This window comes from Scophthalmus maximus, chromosome 7, assembly GCF_022379125.1.
Source record: "Scophthalmus maximus strain ysfricsl-2021 chromosome 7, ASM2237912v1, whole genome shotgun sequence".
In the NCBI taxonomy this organism is placed as follows: domain Eukaryota; kingdom Metazoa; phylum Chordata; class Actinopteri; order Pleuronectiformes; family Scophthalmidae; genus Scophthalmus; species Scophthalmus maximus.
Genome location: NC_061521.1, coordinates 19438938 through 19461627, shown reverse-complemented (window position 1 = coordinate 19461627; position 22690 = coordinate 19438938). Strand labels below are relative to the sequence as shown.

At 45.8% G+C, this 22690-nt stretch overlaps 2 protein-coding genes across 6 annotated transcripts in view; one reads left to right on the top strand and one right to left on the bottom strand.

Annotated features, from left to right (window-relative positions):
• abtb2b (ankyrin repeat and BTB (POZ) domain containing 2b) overlaps positions 1-15466 on the top strand; it is a 43234-nt gene extending 27768 nt beyond the window's left edge. The window contains exons 3-17 of the mRNA XM_035642568.2: positions 2672-2882; positions 7863-8015; positions 8896-9061; positions 9208-9297; positions 9437-9538; positions 9839-9935; positions 10629-10764; positions 11231-11508; positions 11601-11779; positions 11878-11983; positions 12356-12458; positions 12571-12658; positions 12798-12866; positions 13391-13504; positions 14223-15466. Coding sequence (XP_035498461.2) covers positions 2672-2882; positions 7863-8015; positions 8896-9061; positions 9208-9297; positions 9437-9538; positions 9839-9935; positions 10629-10764; positions 11231-11508; positions 11601-11779; positions 11878-11983; positions 12356-12458; positions 12571-12658; positions 12798-12866; positions 13391-13504; positions 14223-14456 — 2126 coding nt within the window. The 3' untranslated portion in view covers positions 14457-15466. The remainder of the gene's footprint in view (positions 1-2671; positions 2883-7862; positions 8016-8895; positions 9062-9207; positions 9298-9436; positions 9539-9838; positions 9936-10628; positions 10765-11230; positions 11509-11600; positions 11780-11877; positions 11984-12355; positions 12459-12570; positions 12659-12797; positions 12867-13390; positions 13505-14222) is intronic.
• A 570-nt stretch (positions 15467-16036) lies between these two features.
• Positions 16037-22690, bottom strand: part of brsk2a (BR serine/threonine kinase 2a) — a 148537-nt gene continuing 141883 nt past the window's right edge. The window contains exons 18-19 of one of the 5 annotated variants that reach the window (XM_035642575.2): positions 22265-22354; positions 16037-18353 (exon numbers count right to left, since the gene is read on the bottom strand). In XM_035642575.2, coding sequence (XP_035498468.1) covers positions 18331-18353; positions 22265-22354 — 113 coding nt within the window. In that variant the 3' untranslated portion in view covers positions 16037-18330. Of the gene's footprint in view, positions 18354-18377; positions 18925-22264; positions 22355-22690 lie in introns of those variants that run through there. The other 4 variants (XM_047333537.1, XM_035642569.2, XM_035642571.2 and 1 more) reach the window with 4 other exon arrangements.

Below are 22690 nucleotides of genomic sequence, written 5' to 3'. Positions count from 1 at the left end.
GCAGAGCTTTTTGCACTTTCATTCTATCAAATTCCTCATAAAGAAACAGCTGTGAAACCGTAATGACGTGACCTTGTGACATGAGACAAGCAATTGTCATTTTTAAACCTCTAGATTGTTGTGGAAAGTGTTTTTACATTCAATAAAATAATAATTTGCGCAGCAGCCTGATTATTCTGGTGGGTCGCGACTCAAACAGATTGAGAACCTCTGCTCTCTATTATATGCTACTCTAGTGTGCATATTGTGGCTGTGATGGAGTTGGCAGATGATGGGAGAGCTGGAGTCATGTCATTTAAAAGTGAGAAAAAGACAGGAGTAGAGGGTGGAGAAGAATGAAAAAGGAATGAGATTAAGTTTCAGATGTATAGTACAGCAGCAGTGGTTAAAGCCGGGTGTAGACGTGTATGACTGGAGGGGAAATGATGGAATGGCATAGAGGTGAAGAGTGAGGTTGCAGGGGCAAGGTGAGAGGAGGAGGGGTCAGAGATCAGTATTGGTTACAGCGGGGATAAGTTTCCGCCTTTCAAATGAGCTAACACTCCGCCATTTGTCCCTCCAGCACAAGGCCACGTTCATGCACCACCGTCGTTAGCGAGAGGCATTAAGAAAGTGTACACACACTCTCACACAGACACACTCTTTCTCTCTGCTGCCTGCTCAGTGGTCTCTTTGTGCCACATCTCTGGGGTGGTGTGAAGCAGGGCAGTTCTGGACCAGACTGGCATCCCTCAGATTCATTCACGCCTGCAAACATACACACACACACACACACACACACACAAACACACACACACACACACACACACACACACACACACACACACACACACACACACACACACACACACACACACACACACACACACACACACACTCAGGCGTGTGTTCACCGATATGCATACACGCGACAAAAACACAGAGGGCTTGGCACTCTGATCAGAGCCCAGGAGACCAGGCAGACACAGGAGGATCTGTGCTAAGCTGCTCACTTCTCCAGGATCTCTAGACTGGACTTGGCCCGACACACGGATACACGGCATATGTAAACATGATAAATAATGCACGGTTGGATACTGAACGTGTCAGCCGAATTTTCTAAATTGTTATTGGAATATGGTTTGACCAATAGACTGGCACCGAAAGTAGTCTTCAGACACACGTGAATGCTTCGTTTTCAGCTCTGCAGTGGTCGTCCACTAGCCATGGGAAACTGTGTGTGGGTGACCATCCACTTAACCGAGGGAAATATTAACGATTTGGATTTCACGAACCCAAAATAAAAGAGCTTTGTGCTAAAGCCTGTAAAGCCAAATTACAGATCTGGGGTCACACAGAGTCCAGACATGTTTAAATATGTTTTTGCTCCATTTGTTGACAGTTAAAGCCGACATCCTCTAACTTTCTTATCCCTTGAAACTTTTCTTTATCTTGCATCTTTGACTTAAGAGGCACATTTTGTCAGTGTTTTTTTCAAAAAGCCGTCATGTCAAAGTTAATGGATATTTCCCGGCTTCCACGGGGAGTCTCGAATAAAGCCGTAATCTAGCATTTCATATCCTTCTGACCCTTGGAGCTCAGTTTAGCCTCAGGGCACAATATGGGTTTGGAAAAGCCAGGGAGAGGCTCTCCATCTTGGGGAAGGAATTCCTGGGAGACCTCCTGGAGGGACTGCTGGTGGTGGTTAACACAAAGGAGGCCCTTCAGCTTTAAGTGGGGTCTGTTTTGGGAAGGGTACTCCAATCTAACTCACCTACCCCCCCAACCCCCCCACCCCCACCCTTGAAGTGCCCCAAACCCCTCAATAAAGACACACACACACACACTCACCCTGCTAAAATTACCAGCCTTGGCCTCTGCGCCGCCTCCTACTCACAATAATCTGGTTAGAAATGAACCCAGGGGTAATTACGATAAATGATCGCTACGTGATCAACCTGGCCTCCTTCCTCTCTCTGCACCTCCTCCACATCCTTGTCACGTTTTATCCATGTTCAGACTTTCTCTCTCTCCGTGTTTTGTATGTTTAAGTTGAAAAGTTTCATACATACTGTGTCTGTGTGTATGTGTATTAAAACGTTTTAACCTATATCTATAAAAACTGTACATGAAGTAATCTGAACAAAACAATCTCACTGTGTGTGTCCAGTGTTTTGGACAACACAAACGTCTTCTTCTACTTGTTTTCTTTATTTTTTAACACGTGACCGACGCCCACTTTCCACCTTTGCAGGCTGTGCACCAGTGACTGAAGAGCATCGATGCAGAAAGGGCCAAACAGTTCATTAGTGTCTGTAATCAACTGTTTGTTAGCCCATTAACTCCTAAAGTGATTGAAGATAAATGGCTATTTAGACTGGCCGTCTGGCTGTGCTTACTGATAATGACAATGCTAATGGTAAATACCACTAGAGACACTAAAGGGAGAGGAATGAGTAAAGGAGGGTTGAATGTAAGTGGTTTAGGAAAAAGGGGAAATCCGGTTGGATTGGAAGCACACAGGGTTGTTACTGAGCACAGGGATCTCATGTTATAGAAGGTTTTTTTTAATATGCCATTTGTTTAGGGCCTAATTACCCATGATACCACCCAAGGGGACTTCCAAGTTCTGGTGCTTTACTTGTCAGTTGTAATAAATAATCTTGTAAACTATCAGACGTTCTTTTCCCAGGTGACTTGGTGTCCCGTGCAATGCACCACATGCAGCGTCTGAGCTCAGTGCGCCCGGGGCTGAGTCCAGCTCGCCACGCCCGTCCCCAGCAGTCCGTGTCCTGGTCGCCCGATGCCCTCCACACCCTGTACTACTTCCTGCGCTGCCCACAAATGGAGTCCATGGAGAATCCCAACCTAGATCCCCCACGCATGGCACTCAGCAAGGAGAGGTGGGAGTCATGCACGAGTGGACACACAAGCCTTTTATTGTTTGGCATGGCAGTAAAATGATACATCTGATCTCAGACAGTGGTGTGTTCTTCCATTTTGGTTTTGGTGCCATTCTCAGAAAATTTAATTTGGTGTATACTTGTTTTCCTGGTGGCATCTGTAACTAGAATGTGATTAATGCCAGCACTCTGGCCTTCGCAGTTACAAAAACTCAAATACACAAACACCCAACTTCAGAGATTAACAACTACGATGTAATCAAGCGAACAGCCTTTTTTTCTTTCATTCTCAGCCAAGTCTTAATCCTCTGGCCCTCTGTTCATTGAAGTGTTAACATTTTCTGTGGGTAAATTACAGGTGAGCGACAGCTTCCAGGTGCTAATGTTAGTCTGATAGAAGGGTGAGTTGCACCTTTAAAGTGTGAATTAGGCGGAAGACTGGTGGTTTAAAGGGACTTTAAGAGTTGCTAATGGTCTGTAATTCTGTTAGGGTTTCTTTAGATCTTCCTGCGGTTGCGACTGTAAAACAATTATGTTAATTCTTGTCAGTTTTTTCATTCCCGAGATAAGTGGTGGAACATATTTGGAAAGCCTGACAGAATTGCATGCATTGGTCTGCATGACATATGTGCTCACGGGAGTTTGGAATTTAAATAGATATATATATATTTTATTTATTTTTTTTAATGGGAAAGGTTATGTGCAGTCAGTTGAGTAAAGATTATTATTTACAATTTGAGCTTGTGATTGTATGTGCGAAAAGTACTTGCAGGCTTCCCATACATCAGCGTTCAGGTGTCACAGGAAAACATGCGTGTGTGCGTGAGTGAGTGAGTATCCCAGAGTAACGGTATGTTAAAATGTCAGTGGTAAGTGTTGTAACTCGTATGTGTAAAGGTTAATTGCACTTTTTAAACTGATATATAGAAGGCTGTCTAAAGATAGCACCCGTGCATATAAACAGAAGGTACCTACCACTAAAGTGTGTGTTAAGTTTGCTGCGGTAATTGGGTTGAATGTTTTGGTGTTTTCCCCTCCGTTAATATTTTAAACCTCCTAGAACTTCACGTGTTTGTGATTGTTCGGTTACGGCGAGGGTGTGTCAGCTGACACACACACACACACACACACACACACACACACACACACACACACACACACACACACACACACACACACACGAGCTTTCACACATAGCCTGCTGGCTCTTTTACATTTAATGATGAACAGACAGTGTGAGTGAGCAAAGGTGGGCTCCTCATTAGCATCAAAGAGAACAGAACAGTAAATATACACCCTCCCCCCCCCGCCCCTATCCTGGCTGTTTCTCCAAAGTCGTCTGTTTTTAATCTTGGGTGTAGATCGGCCTGGTGTGTGTGTGTGTGTGTGCAGCATGAAATGATTTAACTTCCTGTTATAGTCTATACCGTGGAACATCTGCTGATCTTGCCTTTCTGTCTCTGTACCGCTACATGCCCTTCTAGCAGACATGTACTGAAGTACGAAACATTTTCCTGAGTTTTTCCGAAGGGGCTGAATGTGAAGATGCAAACGTCTGCTCCGGACATTTTCCGTAACTTTTCCTGCCAGCCACCGTAGTAAAATTTCCCAGAAAATGACCAGGTTAGCCCGCGTGAGAATACAGCAGGAAAATCTCTGGCAGATTCACGGCGAGCGAGCGGGTCATGTCGCGTCTCCTGCAGGCTGCCACCCCTCGCTCGAATGTCCTGCAAATGTTCCTGCTGTTGTGAACCCGTCTTGCCTGGACAATCTCCAGCTGCGTTCTTGATACGTCAACGGTAAACTTCGGAATACCAATACTAATTTCCCATGTCTGAAAGCAGCATCGATGTGACTGTGTGTGTGTGTGTTGGCATGTGGGACAGACTCAGGTGGCAGAGGAGAGAGCAGCGCAAAACCTGGCAGTGATTACACTTTGAGTGCCTTGTAATGATACAGACTTCTCTCCTTCAACTGGGCCTCTCCATCTCTTTGAACTTTGCAAAATTCTCTTTGTCACACATTGCATACAGGGTCAGTCTCACATGTGTGATGTTGCCTCCTGGGGAGAACAACCTTTGCTTTTCATGTCGGACAGGTAACAGTGTTAAAATCGGGTTTAAAACACAACCTGACCACAATTTGAGCCGGCTGTCACTTTATGACCGGCCAGGTGGTGTTAAGGGGAGGGTGTAAGGGGCGGGGGAGGGGGCTGTACATTTGTGTCTGAGTGCGTCTGTATCCTGCTGTTCTTGGTGTGTAGCCTAAGCACGTCGGGTCAGCAGGCGAGCCAAAAAGAGCTATCTAGTTTCAGTGATAGCAGGAGTCTCGGCTTTGATGTGGCAGTCACTCTCTGACGGAGCTGGAGTTTGTGTTTCAGGCTGAGGGCATAACCCAGACACAGGGGTCAGGTGTGAGGTGTGTGTGAGGGGGGAGCGGTCGAAATACCAGAAATAAGGGGGCAAGTATGTGTGATTAGTAGAAGCAGAGTTGCTGTGTGCAGTGTGTATACATGTATGTGTGTGTGTATGAGAGTGCGCGGGTGTGAGGTGACTCACTGTGCCCTGGTCAGTGTTCGGAAAGAGGGAGAGATGAATTGTGGGATATGGGGCCAGAGCTGTGTGAGTGATGATACAGACATGCCCCATCTGGCTGCAGTCGAGAGCTGCTGGCAAAGTGGCACACAAGTTAAGGACAGTAAAAAAAAAAAAAAAAGTCTCTGACCGATCAATAAGCGTTAAGTGTTAAAAGCCGGACAGGGTTGACTGAAGCTGACGCAGTAGTGCTGCAGTAAAGTGGCCCTGTGGCGTTCAGGAGGACAGACACACATCCCACATGACCGAACAGATGCAGAGCCCAGTTTGTGTTGAGTGGACTCCATTAAGAAAAGGTATCAACTTTGATCCCAGAAACCCACTGCTCCTCCTCTCCTCAGAAACACGTCTTTCTTTTCAATCAACACCCCCGGCAATATCCAGAAACTGCCAATGCCTGACATTTTTTGGGAAATTTTTACCAGGGACTGATAGAAGGGGATCTGTAAAATGTCTGTAGCAACATTTGCGTTCTCACATGCTGCGGCACAGTTCCGCAAAAATGTCTGGATTTCAGTGCATGTCTGAAAGCAACTCATGTAGAAGATAGAATAGACAGAAACAGTTGACAGAAGGTTGGTAAAATATATTAAGGCCTTAGATAAAAGGGTCTGCCTTGCTGTTATTAAAGGTCTGCTAATACGGGATAAAGTTAGTGATACAATTTTCAGCATATCAGCATAATTATTTGCTTTACGTACCCCCAATTCAATTGAACAACCTTCTACCAGGAAGGTAATAATAATTAATAATGAATCTATCATTCTGCAGTAGTAGTAAAAACAATTTGTATATATTTGGTTGTTAAATTCAGCTACACGTTGCTTAAAATTTTAAAAGCTCTGACGTTCACTTCCAAATCTTCGGGTAAAATGGAGGAGATGCACCTTCTACATTATGAACAGGGCGCCGATGAATGACAGGGAGTTGTTGTGCAGAAGGTAGCTGCTTAACGTAAACACACTGAGGAGAATAAACGGCACTGCAGGGGTCTCGGTTGCTCATTAACAGTGACTACAATCCTCGTAGTCTTACAGTGCAATGTGTCGGCACACTGCACTTGCTCCGGCCTCCATTCTGTATTCTCGGTTCGCACCGGAGTGTGTGCATCTCCACGGAAAAACAAAGGTGAAGCCTCTGCTAAGAATAACATCACAGCAGGAGAAAGTCCGCTTATTAACCCAGGCAGCGTTCAAACAATGAGCACACTCCGACTGAGGCTTAATAGGATCAAAAGGGAAACAACAATGGAATCTCACAATGATGCGCCATTGTTCACAGAAATCATTCAGTGCACAATTGGTGAGAGCCAATTCGCAAACAAGAGGGGATTGATAGCAGATAACGGGCTAGACGTGGCGCTGCAGACGACCATATCACCAGCGGTTGCTAAAAAGGATTTAGAAGAATGGGTGTGAGAGGAGGACAATGAAGGAGAGAAAAAAGAGGAGAGCAATCAAACGATGCAGATAACTTTTCAGAATGCCACATTCACAGCAGACCTCATGTCCAGCTCCCTTTGATTCCTCTTCTCGTGTGTTTACTTCACCGACGTTTTCTCTCGTTCCTTCAGCGTTCAGTTCAGTCATGTCTGTCATTCCTGTTTTTGTGTGTGTGTGTGTGTGTGTGTGTGTGTGTGTGTGTGTGTGTGCGTGTGTGTTGTTTCTCTCCCCCAGCTGGTTCTCTTTGTCTTGTTTTTCCTCCCAGTTTAGATCTCAGAAAAGCGGCACCTTAGTTCACCTCCCTCAGCTACACAAGCACATTCCCTTAGATCTGCTGTTAAAAATAGGCCAATTACTCAGAAGGGACGGCAGTGTTTCGTTTATCAAACCGCAGCGCGAATGAAGTCACTGTCCTGTTCTCATCTTCAGTCACAGCTTACGGGCAAGAGAAAGCTGATGTTCAACAGCACAACCTGGCAACCGACATATAAACACTCATTAGTCATACGTGGATACGTCTGTTACCTGAGTACGTGCACACGTGATGACTCTAGAGGAGAATGCCAGCTGTGTGTGGTGTGTAGACGCTGGTGAGTGTGTGTGATTAGTAGAAATTATAGGTGCCCTGTGCAGTGTGTGTGTATATCTATCTATCTATCTGTATGTGTATGTGTCTGTGGGTGTGTTTGAAGGTGACTCATTTTGCACCGGTCAGTGTGAGGAGGAGTACTGCCAGAAACACATAAGTCATCTGGTTGAAGACAGTTTATGAGTTTCCTTCTCGACATAACTGAATCATGAGTGTTGAGGAAATCTTCCGCTCGGCGCCGATGCAACAGAGAGCCGAGAGGTGGCTGCATAACTGTTCCTGCATTAAAGTACAAATACAAATATCTGGTACCTAGATAGAAGATGTATCATTTATAATTTCTTTTACTTCACAGGCCATTCCTGCTGCTGCCCCCTCTGATGGAGTGGATGCGAGTGGCCATAGTTCATGCGGAGCACCGCAAGAGTCTGCTGGTGGACAGCGATGACGTCAGACAGACCGCCCGGCTCCTCCTCCCAGGACTGGACTGTGAACCGAGACAGCTGAAGTAAATGAGCACGCACACATGCTGTCACTAGAGCTGCTTTTCAGAAATGTCTGGTCAAGCCTTGACATTTCCCCGAACTTTTCCCCGCCAGTAAAATTTCCGGAAATGTCAGAGTGAGCCCATTAACAAAGGTCTATATCCTAACAAGGGTTATTGTTAAAGGGCTCCACTCAACACCAATCGGTAAAATCTCCGGAAAAATTCCTGGCGAGCGAGTGGTGCGCTCCACCCAGGCGCCACCCCTCGCTTTAATGTTCCAGAAATGTCCCTGACCCCGACAAGTGTCCTGTTCGTCATACGTGAACGGCACACCCACTTTTCTGGACATTTTATGGTGTTTGTCTGAAAAAATGCTAAAGTTTGTCCAGCTGGATTTTTAAACCAATGTAAAACACAGCAATAATCAGCAGCACTATCAGTAAATGTTAAATCTGAACCTCACCACGGTCTTCCAACATCATTTTATTTTTCAAGACTCCAGTCAGTATCATGTTAATTATGTGCGTTTTCAAGGTCAATATAATTAGTTTGGGAGAAACAAAACGTAACTGCTCAGACATCGTTGGGCTTCCTGATTCCTTAATCCCTCGAAACTAATTAATTGCAAATTGCATGATATGGTCTATTCATGAGTGTTCACAACCTGTAATGTGGCTCATTAACCTTTTTCATGAAATGTACCATCATTACTATAGAAAAACCTCAGATGTAAGTTTACCAAAAGATTGAGCCACGATGAGGTGTAACAAATGATTCGAGCTCTGTCTGACATTTTTATCTCTGACGTGTGTTCTCGGACTCAGACAGTCTCCTCTCTCCAATTGAAGGCGGAACAGTTTATTTAATTGTCCTACTCTCTTTGTGTCTTTGTCTCCGTCAGGCCCGAGTGCTGCTTCAGCTCCTTCAAACGTCTAGACTCCAAAGCCGCCACGGACAAGTTCCACCTCGATTTGGGTTTTCGGATGCTCAACTGCGGACGCACAGACCTCATAGGCCAAGCCATCGATCTGCTGGGGCCGGACGGGGTCAACAGCATGGACGACCAGGTACTGAACATGAATCTGTCTTCATGTATGATGTGTTGAGTGGAATATTGCAGCAGTATTCATGGTAAAGTCCCTTGAAAAATGATTTCCGACCTTCTCCGTTTTGATCTATTCATTGCGATCTTTTTTTTCCGTCCGTCACTCAGGGAATGACTCCTCTGATGTATGCCTGCGCAGCCGGAGACGAGGCCTTAGTCCAGATGTTGATCGATGCCGGGGCCAACCTCGACGTGGCGGTACGTGTGCTTAACAATTCCAACAGATGGACAGATTTATTTAAAATGCTGCACATTATATGTATACTTCTACAGATAACCACTGGGAATGTGTCTATTCTGAAGCTCCTAAATTCAATTTTTTATCCCGTGCGTGCAGGTTCCACCATGCTCCCCAAAGCACCCCTCTGTGCACCCCGACAGCCGGCACTGGGCGGCCCTCACCTACGCTGTGCTGCACGGACACATCTCTGTTGTGCAGGTTGGATAACACATGTACACACGTTTAAAACAAACAACAACCAGATGTAGCGAGTGTAGAAATTCCTTGTTTTTTTTGTTTTTTTACCAGTCTGCCTGTCTGGTGTAATCTTTATACAAGGGGGGAAATGACCTGCTGTATGTGCACAATAAATGCAGGTTGTCCCAGCACTTAGCTACAATAAACCGTGGGTATGAATGCTAAATGGATTGACAAATGTGAGGTCAGAGGTCAGGCCATGAAATGAGTTGCAGGATGTCAAACATTGCTTAATATAACAGATGTGGCGCGTCTCCGCAGCTCCTTTTGGATGCAGGGGCCAACGTGGAGGGCGCGGCGGTCCGCAACGGACAGGAGAGCACGGCAGACACGCCGCTGCAGCTGGCTTCTGCAGCAGGTGGGGCGAACACACACACACACACACACACACACACACACACACACACACACACACACACACACACACACACACACACACACACACACACACACACTGCACAACACAAGGCTCAGCTGATGGTAGAGGATTATCTGACTTGTGTTCTCATCTGATTTATAGTAGCTAAATTACTACTCGCTGCTCAATTATACAGGCCGCGAGTCGTTTTAAAGAGGGGTCAAGAAAAAGGAAAACACGAATGAATGAGAGCCCTTGTAGTAACATTCAGCAGGACAACTACTAATGACAATCAGTTAGTGTGTTAGTTTTTCCGGACGACCGCCAAGAGTAAACGGAGGATTGAGCTGTAAATGACACATCGGCTGCCGGAATGAGGAAACGAGAGAGTGCTGCTGCCTGTGGTTCTTTTTCAGAAGCCTCTGGGAAGCATTCCTCCGCAGGATCATCTTAAAGCCGCACATAGTTCTAGTAACAGAGACACCGGCTGTACACGGCGCTGACAGCATGTAAACAGTTCTCACCATGAATGCATGTGCTTGTTTGGAAAATTCCTAGAATAAATAACGGTAACACTTTAAATCCCTGTGGTAAAATTGAAATCACTGCGGCAGTCCAAAATGTCACGCTGTATGTGAATATCATTAGGAGCCGTTTCTGTTTTTTGTAATCGACTCTTTGTGTGATTCGCAGGCAACTACGAGATGGTGAGCTTGCTCCTGGCGCGGGGCGCCGACCCCTTGTCGAAGATCCACGACGGAAACGCCCTCACCTCCTCGCTGTACGAGGACATGAACTGCTTCAGTCACGCCGCCGCACACGGACACAGGTACTTGTCAACCGAGAGGCATCCGACAAACTGCAAAACTGTTTGGCCTCCTAACTGCACAGAAGAAATAAATCGTACTTGACCTGGGTCTTTTCGCTCCGAGGAGAGATTCATCGTGCGGTGGAATTGAAGACCGTGACAGTCGGACTTTGAAAAGCGAGTCCAGGCTCTCCCTCTGTTCAGAGTCCATCTGTCTGTGAGCACCAGTTGTTAGCGTGAACCTCTCCACCTGTTCACTTTGTTTACGTGTGAACACAATGTAGACTCAACACTTCACATTCCTCGGTGACAGATCATCTCATCGGGGAGAGAAGGGCACGGGGTCAGAACAGAAATGAATGTATGTTTTGGCAGTCGAGAAAACGTATTCATGTTTTCATCCCCGTCCTTCTTCTCTCCTCCCTCGGACCTTGCACGTCCTCCTCCTCATTCCCTCTTTTATTTTTCCTCCCATTCATCTTGTCAGGAACGTGCTGAGAAAGCTACTGACTCAGCCACAGCAAGTCAAAGAGGACGTCCTGTCTCTGGAGGAGATCCTAGCCGAGGGGGTGGAGGGCGAGGATGCTGGGATCTGCCCTTTCCTCCCTCTCTCCCCCCTCCCCGCCCCTTCGCCGGGCCCCGGGGCCCTGCCAGAGGTGGGCATCCCCCGGCTCTGCAAGGCCAGGATGAAGGCTCTGCAAGAGGCCAGCTACTACAGCGCCGAGCACGGCTACCTGGACGTCACCATGGAGCTACGTGCCATGGGTAACTATTAAGACAGCAGGAAGAGGATTGGCTTTACTTAATTCTTTTTTTGTCTTACTAAAAAAATTAACCAATCCCCTCTTTCTAACCAGGTGTCCCATGGAAACTACACGTGTGGCTGGAGTCTCTCCGTTGTGCCCAGCAGCAGTCCAGGGCGGGGGTCAGCCTCTCCCTCCTCCGAGAGTTCAACACGATCAGAGAAGAGGACTACTGCGAGGAGCTGGTCACCACGGGCCTGCCGCTCATGTTCAACATCTTGCGCACCAACAAGGTACCGACTTGTCTCTCTCTACACGTTAATGGACATCGTTGTCCTCAACCGAATAGAAAGCATTAAAAACCCGTTCTCCCTGTTCCATTTTCTTGCAGAACGATGCCATTGTCCAGCAGTTGGCGGCTATTTTTAGTCACTGTTTTGGCCCGGCGCCCCTCCCAGCCGTCCCCGAGATGAAGGCAACTCTTTCAGCACAGTTGGGTAAGGAAACTATGATTCTCGCACGATAAATGAACAGACAGAGCTCAGTGTTTCAGTGTAGAAGACTGTAACGGCTTTATATCCAACGGTTGAAATGGCTACAGCGTATTCTTTTCATTATTGACTAATCTGCTGATCATTTTCTTGATTAATAGATTTTAACATTTAGTGTATAAAGTATAAGAAAATACTGAACAATAGCCACGTTTTCCTAAAGCCAAGTTGATGTCATCAAATAGCTCCAAAGATAGTCAGTTTACTATCCCACAAGACAAATATGGGCAGCAAATCCTCACAATTGAGAAACTGGTACGAGGGAATTTTTGGTATTACTACATGGACATTTATTTTGATGATGTGGTTTTTCCGCAGACCCGCACTTCCTGAATAACCGGGAGATGTCAGACGTGACGTTTGTGGTGGAGGGGAAGGCGTTCTATGGCCACAGAGTTCTGCTGATCACAGCCTCTGACAGGTGAGGGGCACACACACGTTCACACTGGACGGGACAGACGCGTTACCGTTCTTCGACACAAGGGTTTTCTTTTTCTTTTAAATCTAAAGGTATTTGTTTCTTCTTCTTTTAGATTCAAGTTTCTGTTGGCGTCCCCTGGAGCAGACGGCAGCCCCAACAAGGAGGTTGAAATCAGTGACGTCAAGTACAAAATTTTCCAGGTAACAAATATTCTCTTTATTTCCAGATTTTTTTATCCAACGATGAATCAAAGGTGATAGGTTGATGGAAGTTGATGAAGAAAACCCACAATATGTGCAACACTGTTTTTCCTAAACGAGACCTCTGACCTCTCTGCAGATGATGATGTCATACCTGTACTGCGGAGGAACGGAGTCGCTGAAAACGAATGTGCACGACTTGTTGGAGGTGAGACCCGCTCAACACATACACTGGTTTTGTTTTTGTTTAGTCATATTGAATATTTGTAAAGTTGTTGGAACTGCAAAGTGTGTGTTGCCCACCCTGACCCCTTCACTGTGTAAAATGAGGCCTTGCTAACGATGCATATTCATACTGAATGTTACTCCGCTAAATTAGTTTTTAAGGACGATTTAATTTGCAATTGTAACAGATTAAACTTTACTGGAGCTGTACACTAAAGTCCACATAACCGGAAATGCCAATTACAAAATGTCTATTCCATAATACTACATGTAATACTGCTTGTTAACACAACAGGAGTAATTACCGCAGGTCAACGTTTTAAAGTAAGATTCAGACAATGTTTAACACTTGGCATAGTAAGGTAATTTTAAAGTAAATGATTCACAAAAAAATTATTTTGACTAGAAACTTTTCTGTCAGTGTTGATTTGTCTGTTTTTAATATAGACGATGAGCAAATTGTTACATAATTCAATGTTGACGTGTGATTTGTGTTCCGTCCTGCAGTTGTTGTCTGTGGCCAGTCTGTTCCATCTGAGGGCGTTACAAAGACACTGTGAACTCATCTGCGCTCATCACATCAACCTGGATAACGCGGTCAGCATCTACAGGACAGCCAAGGTAATTCTCACACACACACACACACGCACACACACTAAATGTAGCCTAAATGTGTAGGTTCTGAACTGTGCAAATAAGTATAGAATGCTAAGCCTGTCACAATAATTACATTATCGACTTATCGTACGATACATGAATATGAACCCAATCGTTTTTATTGACCACAATAACAGCCATTGTGTCTACATACGTGTTTGTTGACATAAGAATGAACGTCAACAACAGTCCAGCAAGTCTCGCTGCTTCTGTCCTCTCATCTGTTCTCGTCGTATGATTAGTAAATTACCTGTTTGGTCTATGAATGTAAGATAATACGGATTTCTTCGTTTTTTTCTAAAGACACCATGTCTTCAAATTGCTTGTTTTGTCTGAGGCCTAAACGCAAGTTTCTCTCAGCAGCCACACAAATCGTGCAGGACCTATATACTGCAAGCTCACATGATTCAGTATCGTTCCCTAAAGGGAAGATAATATTGTTTATCGCAATAATTTCTGGGACCATATATCGTGCAACAAAAAGTAGTTATCGTGATAGGCCTATAGAATGCTTCATTATATAGGTGAACTGGGGTCAATAGATTAAGTTAAATCACAGGAGACATACGATAGTTCATGTTCAAACAGATCTTTCATAAATACATACTATATTTCTTCATTGTCATATTTCTTGCACAAAATACCTACATTAACATTGTCCTCACCTTTTTTTTTTTTTCAGGCCCATGGTTCTCTGGAGTTGAGCTCATTCTGTGAAGGTTACTTCTTGCAGCAGATGCCTGCGCTGCTGGAGAGGGAGGGCTTCAGGAGCCTGCTGCTGGGACCCCCCGCGGCCCGACAAGGGAACAACTCCACCTCCGCGCTGGCTCACAGCCGGGGAGACTCACCTCTGGAGGAGCTGGAGGCCACCTTAGCCCGACGACTGCGCTCCCTCTACGTCACCTCCCGAGTCTGAGGAGACGAGGAGAGAGGAAAACGGTCGGGGGCAAATGTGGCGGAAGTTTCGTTTTGTATCACTGGTACAGGATCGGATCTTCAGAGAGACGTCTAAATGCAGAGATGTTTTGTCAGCAACATCTGATCCCTGCCCCGGCGACGAGCAGCTTCCACGGTTAATCCTCCACTGGGCCACGCTCCAGTGAGGCTGTTTGGCAGCAGTTTCGACTTTTGCTCTGTGGACAAATAAGTGTTTCTTATTTTGTTGCCAAGCACTCCATCTTGACATTTATTGTACAGCGTGGTTGTGGGGAAAAAAGAAAACTGTGCAGCGTGATGCTTTTTATCCAAGACTTGGGAAGCTCGAATAGAGAATCAACAGATGGATACAACAGGTGGCTTCTCTGGATCGTGAAACGCTGCTGCCCTCTAATGGACAAAAGCGGCAAAACTAAAATAACTTGCCCTGGGGGATTGGGATCGGCGTCGTCCTGGTTCCGACTGAAGCTGCGTATAGTGTTAATAGACTGAGGCGTCTGTTGAAGAGTCACGTGGGAGGCGGCCATGCTGGACTTTTGGCTTTGTCCCATTTCAACTAATAATAATAATGCAGCGGGAGGAAGGAGGTCGACTCGGGGGGCCTCCTGCATTGATGTAAACTCAGAATTTAACAAATGTATGTTTTCAAAGAACAACCAGAGAAACACAACACATACAGAAGAGTGGGGATGGACATTTTCTATTTAATGAGGAAAAAAAACCTAAGATGTGAGAGTATTTAACGGGGTGTTCCCTTTTTATTTTGTTTGTAACCCAAGCTAATTATTGATATTATTGTTCTAAAAAAGAAAAAAAAGTTGCTTTTTTGCTGTAGCTGAGGTTTTTCCAGGTACACTAACTTTTAATGAGGCTCATGTATGCTGAGGTTTGATGCTTCTGCGCAGGTTATAGCAGAGGAATCTCACGTGGGATTCAGGCGACGACGTCTGCTTTAATGCTGAATATTGTAATAAACCTTGTGAAAACAAACATTGTCATTTCTTTTCTATTCCATTGACATCTGGTTGTGTGAATTTCTGCAGACTCACCTGAAATGAGGACATCGGCATCAGACAAGACTTGCACTTGCACAAACCTGCAACATTGAAGTCGATTGAATGAATAAAAATAACATTATCACATGAATTTCCTAGAAGGTGAAGTTCTATAAAGTTGATGTTAGAGCTGCAACAGACACATTAATCGATTAGTAATTAATAAAAAACTTTTTGGATAATCGATTAATCGGTTCAAGTAGTTTCTATGAAAGAAAAAGGTGGAAATTCTCAGATTTCACCTTCTAAAATGTGAATATTTTCTGGTTTCTTTGCTCCTCTGTGACAGTGAACTAAATATCGTTGGTGTGTGGATGAAACAAAACATCATGTTGGGGTTTTGGGAAACACGATCGACATTCTTCACAAACAACTAAACGATTAACCAAGAAAATAATCCTTAGTTGCAGCCCTGGTAGATGTAGTTTTATCGCTATGAATGTTTACTCTCAGGGTCGCACTTTCCCACACGTCCAAAAAAAAATTAAAAATAGGTAAACAAACACACAGTAACTGAATGAGTTTATTTGTTTCAGCATTGAAGATGCTCACAGTCGTGTTATTATGGGGATTACATCAGTCGTTTTTTGTTCCTGCTCTGTCGAAAGGCCGCCCTGGGCCTCTGGACCACTGGATGTCCTTAGTGCTGCTAGCTTCCCATTGTAGAAAACAGAAAGGAGGGTGAACAATAGGGTATTGCTTTGTGTTTTGTACTACTGATATCCCCTCCCTGTGCCTTTGCCTACCACTGGTAGAGAGAGAGCCCAGACCCTCCGAGCCTTCCGGAGAGGAAGCATCGTTTCACTTTGTGCACAAGATAAGAGGAGGAGAAAGGGGACGATTAAAAAAAAAAAAAAAAAAAGGAAAAGAGAGAGAGAGAAAGAGGGGGCAAGAAATAAAAGTAGATAGAGGGTGAAAGAGAGAGGGACGGAGGGGGGAATTGAAAACATAGTAGTTTTGTGGAGAAATCGACGAAACGCTGAGAGAAGGGGGGAGTTTGGCATGGAACATTAACACTAAAGCCATGCAAAGAAAAGCTCGTGTTGGACATGCACACAGCGATACAAGCTAAAAGCATAGAGCAGGAAATCCCCGGCGCGGTTGAGAAGACGATCGACCGTCATGGTCCGTCCGTCTATTTACAAAGAGAAGAAGAAGTATGTCGGGATCTGTGGCGTCCTTCTCCCCAGGCCTGGCCTACACGTACTATTAATATGAAACTGACAAATATCGATAGAAGAGCATATTCCCTCTCCAAAAAGAGGCTAAGTCTACATTCTTAAATTACTGGTAAATCATTTTTTCCCCCCCAAGAGATCGCGCAAGTTCTCTTTTCAGGTCAGGGAAAAGAGAACTTGCGACAGTGTCAATGTTCACATAATTCTGTTAAAAGTCCAAACAAAAGAAAATAAATCTTTGTCTTTTCTTCAAATGTTGCCCCATTTACAAACACACAAGAGGGTAATAAATAACATTCAACTGACCTAACAGCTTTGTTCATATAAATAGCCAAGTAACAATAAATTAGGAAGTCGGACGGCGAGATGAACAAACGTTGGAATAAATAGGGACGAAAAAAATACAAAAATATCCACAATTGCATTTATCATGTCATCGTTTTTTTTTTTCTTCCGTTCCTCTACTCCTACTGCTGGTGAGTAAGACGAAGAGAGAGGTGTGAATGGAAAACCGAAAGACAACAAAAGTGCTGCATATAACAGGGAGCAGGAATGTGTTGGGTGATAATCAGGTCGATGATCAATTTAACAGAAGAAATACACAGAAGAATTTAAAATGACAGTATGTGGCAGGTGCAGGTTTACCAACCCGTCCCTATGGTATCTAAACATAGTGTCACAACTAGACATTTCTTCTTTTTTTTTTTACATAAGAAATGATATCAGTCTGTACAACAGAATAGATCATTCATTTTAAATACCCACATAAACCCTCCCCCCCCTCCCCCGCCCCCCGATACTGTCATCTCATCACCCACCGCCCTGGCTCTGCTCGCACCCCCGGCTCCCCTCTGGAATCACAAATTCCAGTCCATTTGCAGCAATAGTATTGAGTCTAATAAAGTCCATTAATATTTTGAAACCCAGTTCTTCACAAAGAAAGTACATTTAAAAAGCAAACAAATACAATCCAGCAAGCGTCCGCGTCGGCTTTTCCACAAAACTCCCACACCCCTTCTCTCCTCCTCGGAATCAGTTTGTCTGCACGTCTTCTTCTTTTTGTTGTTGTTGTTGTTGTTGTTCTTCATGTTCTGTGTTAATACATCCCAGAGTTTTCTGTGCACACTGCACCTGTGCGTGTACGCGTGCACATTTTTTTATTTGTATATAGTGTTGTATAGTTTCCCCAATTAATCAATGCTCCTTGAGCTCGAAAAAAAGAGGGAAGGCGTCGGGGGGGCAGGGGGTAGCATGAGGGGAGGGTTCGTGTCTCGTTTCATTGGGATGTGTGTGGATGAGTTGTGCTGCACATGTGTGTTACCATGTTTCCAAGATGGGGAGGGGAGGTGTACACTAAAGGTATTTTTCAACTACTTCTATCGACGGCTGCCAGAGGTGTACAAAGGGGGCACAGAGGGAGACGAAGGTAGAAGTCTGCGTGAAGGGGTCTGTTTCCATGGTAACCCCCCGCCGCCCCACGTCTGAGCGCACCTCTGAAAGCAGTCCTCCGTCAACAGACGATGCCCCGTCTCTCTCGGCGCTCAGGAGGGGGGGGGGGGGGGGGGGGGGGGGGGGGGGGGTGGTCGAAGGAAGGAGGGGCGGGCAGAGCAGGAGGAGGGACTTAATAGGATTTCTGGATAATTCCTGGTATCAGAAACAAGTCAGGTCATCACACAGGTTAGAGGAGTAGAAAGAATCAGAGCAAGGGGCCACAGGCGAGTGGGGGGGGGGGGGGGGGGGGGAGTGGGTGATAATGTTGGACATGTGATGTGGCGTGATGAGAAATGAGGGAATGGAAGAAGAGGAGTGTGTGTGTCATGAAGGTTTGTAAAATATCACTTTGAATCTCTTAATATATTTCTTTTCTATATAAAGTTATTTTATACAAAAAAAATAGTCCATAAGTGATTATATACATCTAACTATGTACAGATAGAATATTCTCTCCGTGCCGCTGGCTTATAGTGATACTGAGATGGGCTTTTTTCTTTTTTAGCGTCTCAGTTTTAAGACTCCTCTTGCGTCCCCACGGACGCCAGCGACAACTTGGCTCTGTCTCGGCATTTGGTGTCATTATGTTCTGCCTCGTGCCTCCGGGCGAGCATGGGCGAGGGGCAGCGCTTGGAGGGCGTGCCCGAGGGGTAGGGCCCCTGTCCGTTCTTCTCGTCTGAAAAAAGTTGTTTAATTACGTCAAAGAAGTTACTCAACGGGCTGCCTAGGTGCACAGACGGGAAGAAGAAAGAGGACAAAATAAAAAGGGGGGGGGGGGGAGAGAGAAGACAGAGAACAAACTAATGAACAAGGGGGTTCACAGGGCAGAGACGCGGCCACAGGTGAAGACACGAGCAAGCAGAGGCGAGGAGGAGGAGGAGGAGGAGGAGGAGGAGGAGCAGCGAGGATGAGACCTGCAGCAGCCGTGAAGGGAAGTGAGCTCCCCTAGAACATGCATCACACACGAGAAGCCATTCCATCTCCAACTACACGTTGTGGACTGACACTAGAGTCCAGTTCTTTAACGGAGAACCTGCGTGCTGCAGAAACAGAAGGCGTGGTGGTGGTGTGTCGCCTGTGTGCCAAAGCAGGTCTGGCCAGTCGACAGCAGCAGGACAGATGATGGAAGCAGGACAATGAGAAAAACCTTCAGGAGCTTCAAGACAAAGACAAAAAAAACAAACAAACAGCGTCTCCCCTTCCTGTCGCCGAACCCCTCATCGTTCACACAGCTTTAAGTTTGGTCTTGAGTCTGCCGAGAGCGAAGAGACGAGACTCCCTTTGATCAACACGTTTCTCTACTTGGGTTCGGAGTTTTACAATTCAGCGCTCTATAACACCTGGCCAGAGACATCACACACACACACACACACACACACACACACACACACAGAGAGAGAGAGAGAGAGAGAACTTGTGCAACTATAGTTGTGAATTGGCTCAAAACCATCATTGTGAGGACATTTTTTCAAAGAGCTGTTTGAGGGTCCAGACTTGGTTTCAGGGTTAAGCTTACAATTAGGTTTAAGTTAGGTTAGGGTTAAACCATAGCGCTCTGAGTGAGTGCTACGAGGGGCACGAGAGGGGGGGAATATAAAAATACTTTAATGGATTCCCTTTAACCAGGTATATATAAGAATATATTTATATTTTAAAAAAAGAAATGGAAATATATATATATATTCAATTATAGAAAGTCAAGTCTAGGTGTGTGTGTGTGTGTGTGTGTGTGTGTGACAGTATCCATGCAGCCAAACACATTCACTGCAGGTAGGTGGTAAGTGGCGAGGACGCCAAACACGAGAAATGGAGCAAAATAAAAGAGTCAACGTTCCTTTCTGTTAATGGTGCACACGTTTGCGTTTTGCTGCACAGATGACAAAACACACACACACACACACACACACACTGGGCAGCACTTAATAAAAGGGCTGCCGGAGACTGGAATCTGGTTTGTGTTTAAAAAGCCTGACAACTTGTGAGAGCTGTCAGTGGGAAGATCGTCCGCAGGAGCCTGGCGATCAGGAGAAACTTCCTCTCAGCATGAATGAACGCTTTTGTTGCAGTGTTTCTCTCTCACGGTGTGTGTGTGTGTGTTAATGTGTGAATGTGCCACAGTTGGTTTTTTGACTGTTCCATTATCCAGCTGGAAAATGGCTCCAGCCAACTTCCCCCTGATGTTACTTGTTCCTCTCTCACGGGTGGAAAATTCCACATTCAGTCTTCACTCGGACCTAATCTGCGAATTTTCAATAACTAAATGATCCAGGCCGTTCACTAAAACGGAGACGCCGTCCTCCCCTGTAGCCCTCCTGTTTGTCCGCTACGTCCTCCGTCCTCCTCCTCGTACTGGCCCGCCCTCCTCCTGTCTTCCTGTAAGCCGCGCTCCCAGGTTTACTGCTGCTAAAGGTGATTAGGGAACATAATGACTGAGACTTGATGAATCCTTTTGTTTGACACACATTGGTATGCAAAGCCATTACTATGCTTAATTACAGACATTAGCTTTTTTTCCCACTTTTTTTTTAAAGGCCCTGTGGCCAGAAGCACTAAAGGTGTGCTAGGAGGGGGGTGTGGCTCAGGAGATAGAGCGATTGGGCGGTTCGATTCCCGGCTCCCTCCAGTCCGCATGCCGAATGGTCCTTGGGCAAGACACTGAACCCTAAATTTCTCCCTGACGGCTGTGCTGGCAGTGTGTGAACGAGTTAATTTACCATTAGCAGACAACACGCAGCAGTCATTAAAACCTAACGTGTAATTATATTTCTAATTTGATCCCTTTCACACCTGTTTGTTAAAATATCCTAACAAATATCACGACAGCTGTCGTAGCCGCTGTGAATTTCTGAATGCCAATGGTGTAAAGTTTACATCAAAGCCACAGAGCAAAGACACATCTCATACTCATAATTCATATGACAACGCAACACCAAAGCTCGATGACGGCTTAGCATCAGTTTAGACATTGAACTGGGTTTGAAATGAGAAAGAAAGACAAACACGAAGGTACCAAGAGCTTGATTTTCATTCCGGATGAAGAAGCCGGTGTCCGTAGAAGCAAAGCAAAAACATCCTCCGTTAAAAAAAATGGAGGGTTTCAGGTTGACGCTGTTTCCCCTGACTGACCAGCAGGTGGAGCTGTTGTCAAGAGGATGGCGACGGACGGGCACAAAAAAACAGAGCAGTGATTCACAAGGTAGAACATGCTGAGAGAAGACAGGGAGGAGAATACCCCCCCCCCCCTTCTTTTTTATCTTCATCATCTTGACTACGATGTGTTGAGGGGAAATTGGATAAAGCCACGGCGATGGTGGAAGAACCCGGTTTGTGTTGTGTTCAGGGACTCGGCATCAACCCGACGATCAATGACGAGACGAAAGAAAGAAGGGAGGGAGGGACGTTCTCATGATGCCCATGGAGTTCACGTGTGACCAGTAAGGTGGTGGTTGAGTTTATCCGACAGAGGTCTGTGTTGTGAATTCGGAGGAGCCAGAACAGACCAGTCGATGGGTGGGAGGGAAACAGGGGGGAGGGGGTACTAGTGTACAGACATACAGGAAAGAGAGAGAAAGGGCACAAGAGAAAGACACAGAGAGAGAGAGAGAGAGGGTGTTTGTCAGGTGTGGTGTCGCCGTGCGGCGCAGTGCATTGTGGGAGCGCGCGCTGAGGTGCAGTGTGGTGTTGCCATGGTGACAAGCTTTGACGTTTAGTCTTGGAAGTATAGGAGCAACAGAATGCGCACGAGGCTCAGCCTACATTATACTCTAATCTTCTCTGCCGGGGCAACGAGGCAACATTTGACCCGCTGTCGCTGCTTGAGAGCTACTCCCACCCTTTTTTTTTCCATGGCAGCGAGGCGCCGGCATGCAGAGGAAGTCGCTCGGGGCAGAGCGGAGATTTAAGGGATTTCAGGCACGGAGGGGGGGGGGGGGCACGGTTCAGCGTAGCGTCAGCGGTGAGAGTGGTTCGTTAGGGGGGTGGGATGTACAGATGAGGCGGTGGAGTTTAGGGTGGAAAGGTTATGGAGACATTATGTTTTATTGAAAAAGAAAGTTCCTACTCACCAGACAGCTGTTGGACCCCAGGCTGGTCGTGTGTGCTTAACAACTGACCCTGAATCGTCTCCACTACTCGCTTAAAGCGCCGGCTGGGTCCTAAACACAGCATACACACACACACACACACACACACACACACACAAATTATTAGCTGCATCATCGTAGCAGAGTGAGTAGAGAATACTGCATGTAGATGGAATAACCAAGAGACGGAAAAAACAAAAAAAGTTGAAGAGAAGGGAAACACACACGCACACGCACGCGCACACGCACGCACACACACACACACACACACACACACACACACACACACACACACACACACACACACACACACACACACACACACACACACACACACACACACACACACACACACACACACACACACACACACACACACACACACGAGTGAAATGTGAGCTGGGAAAG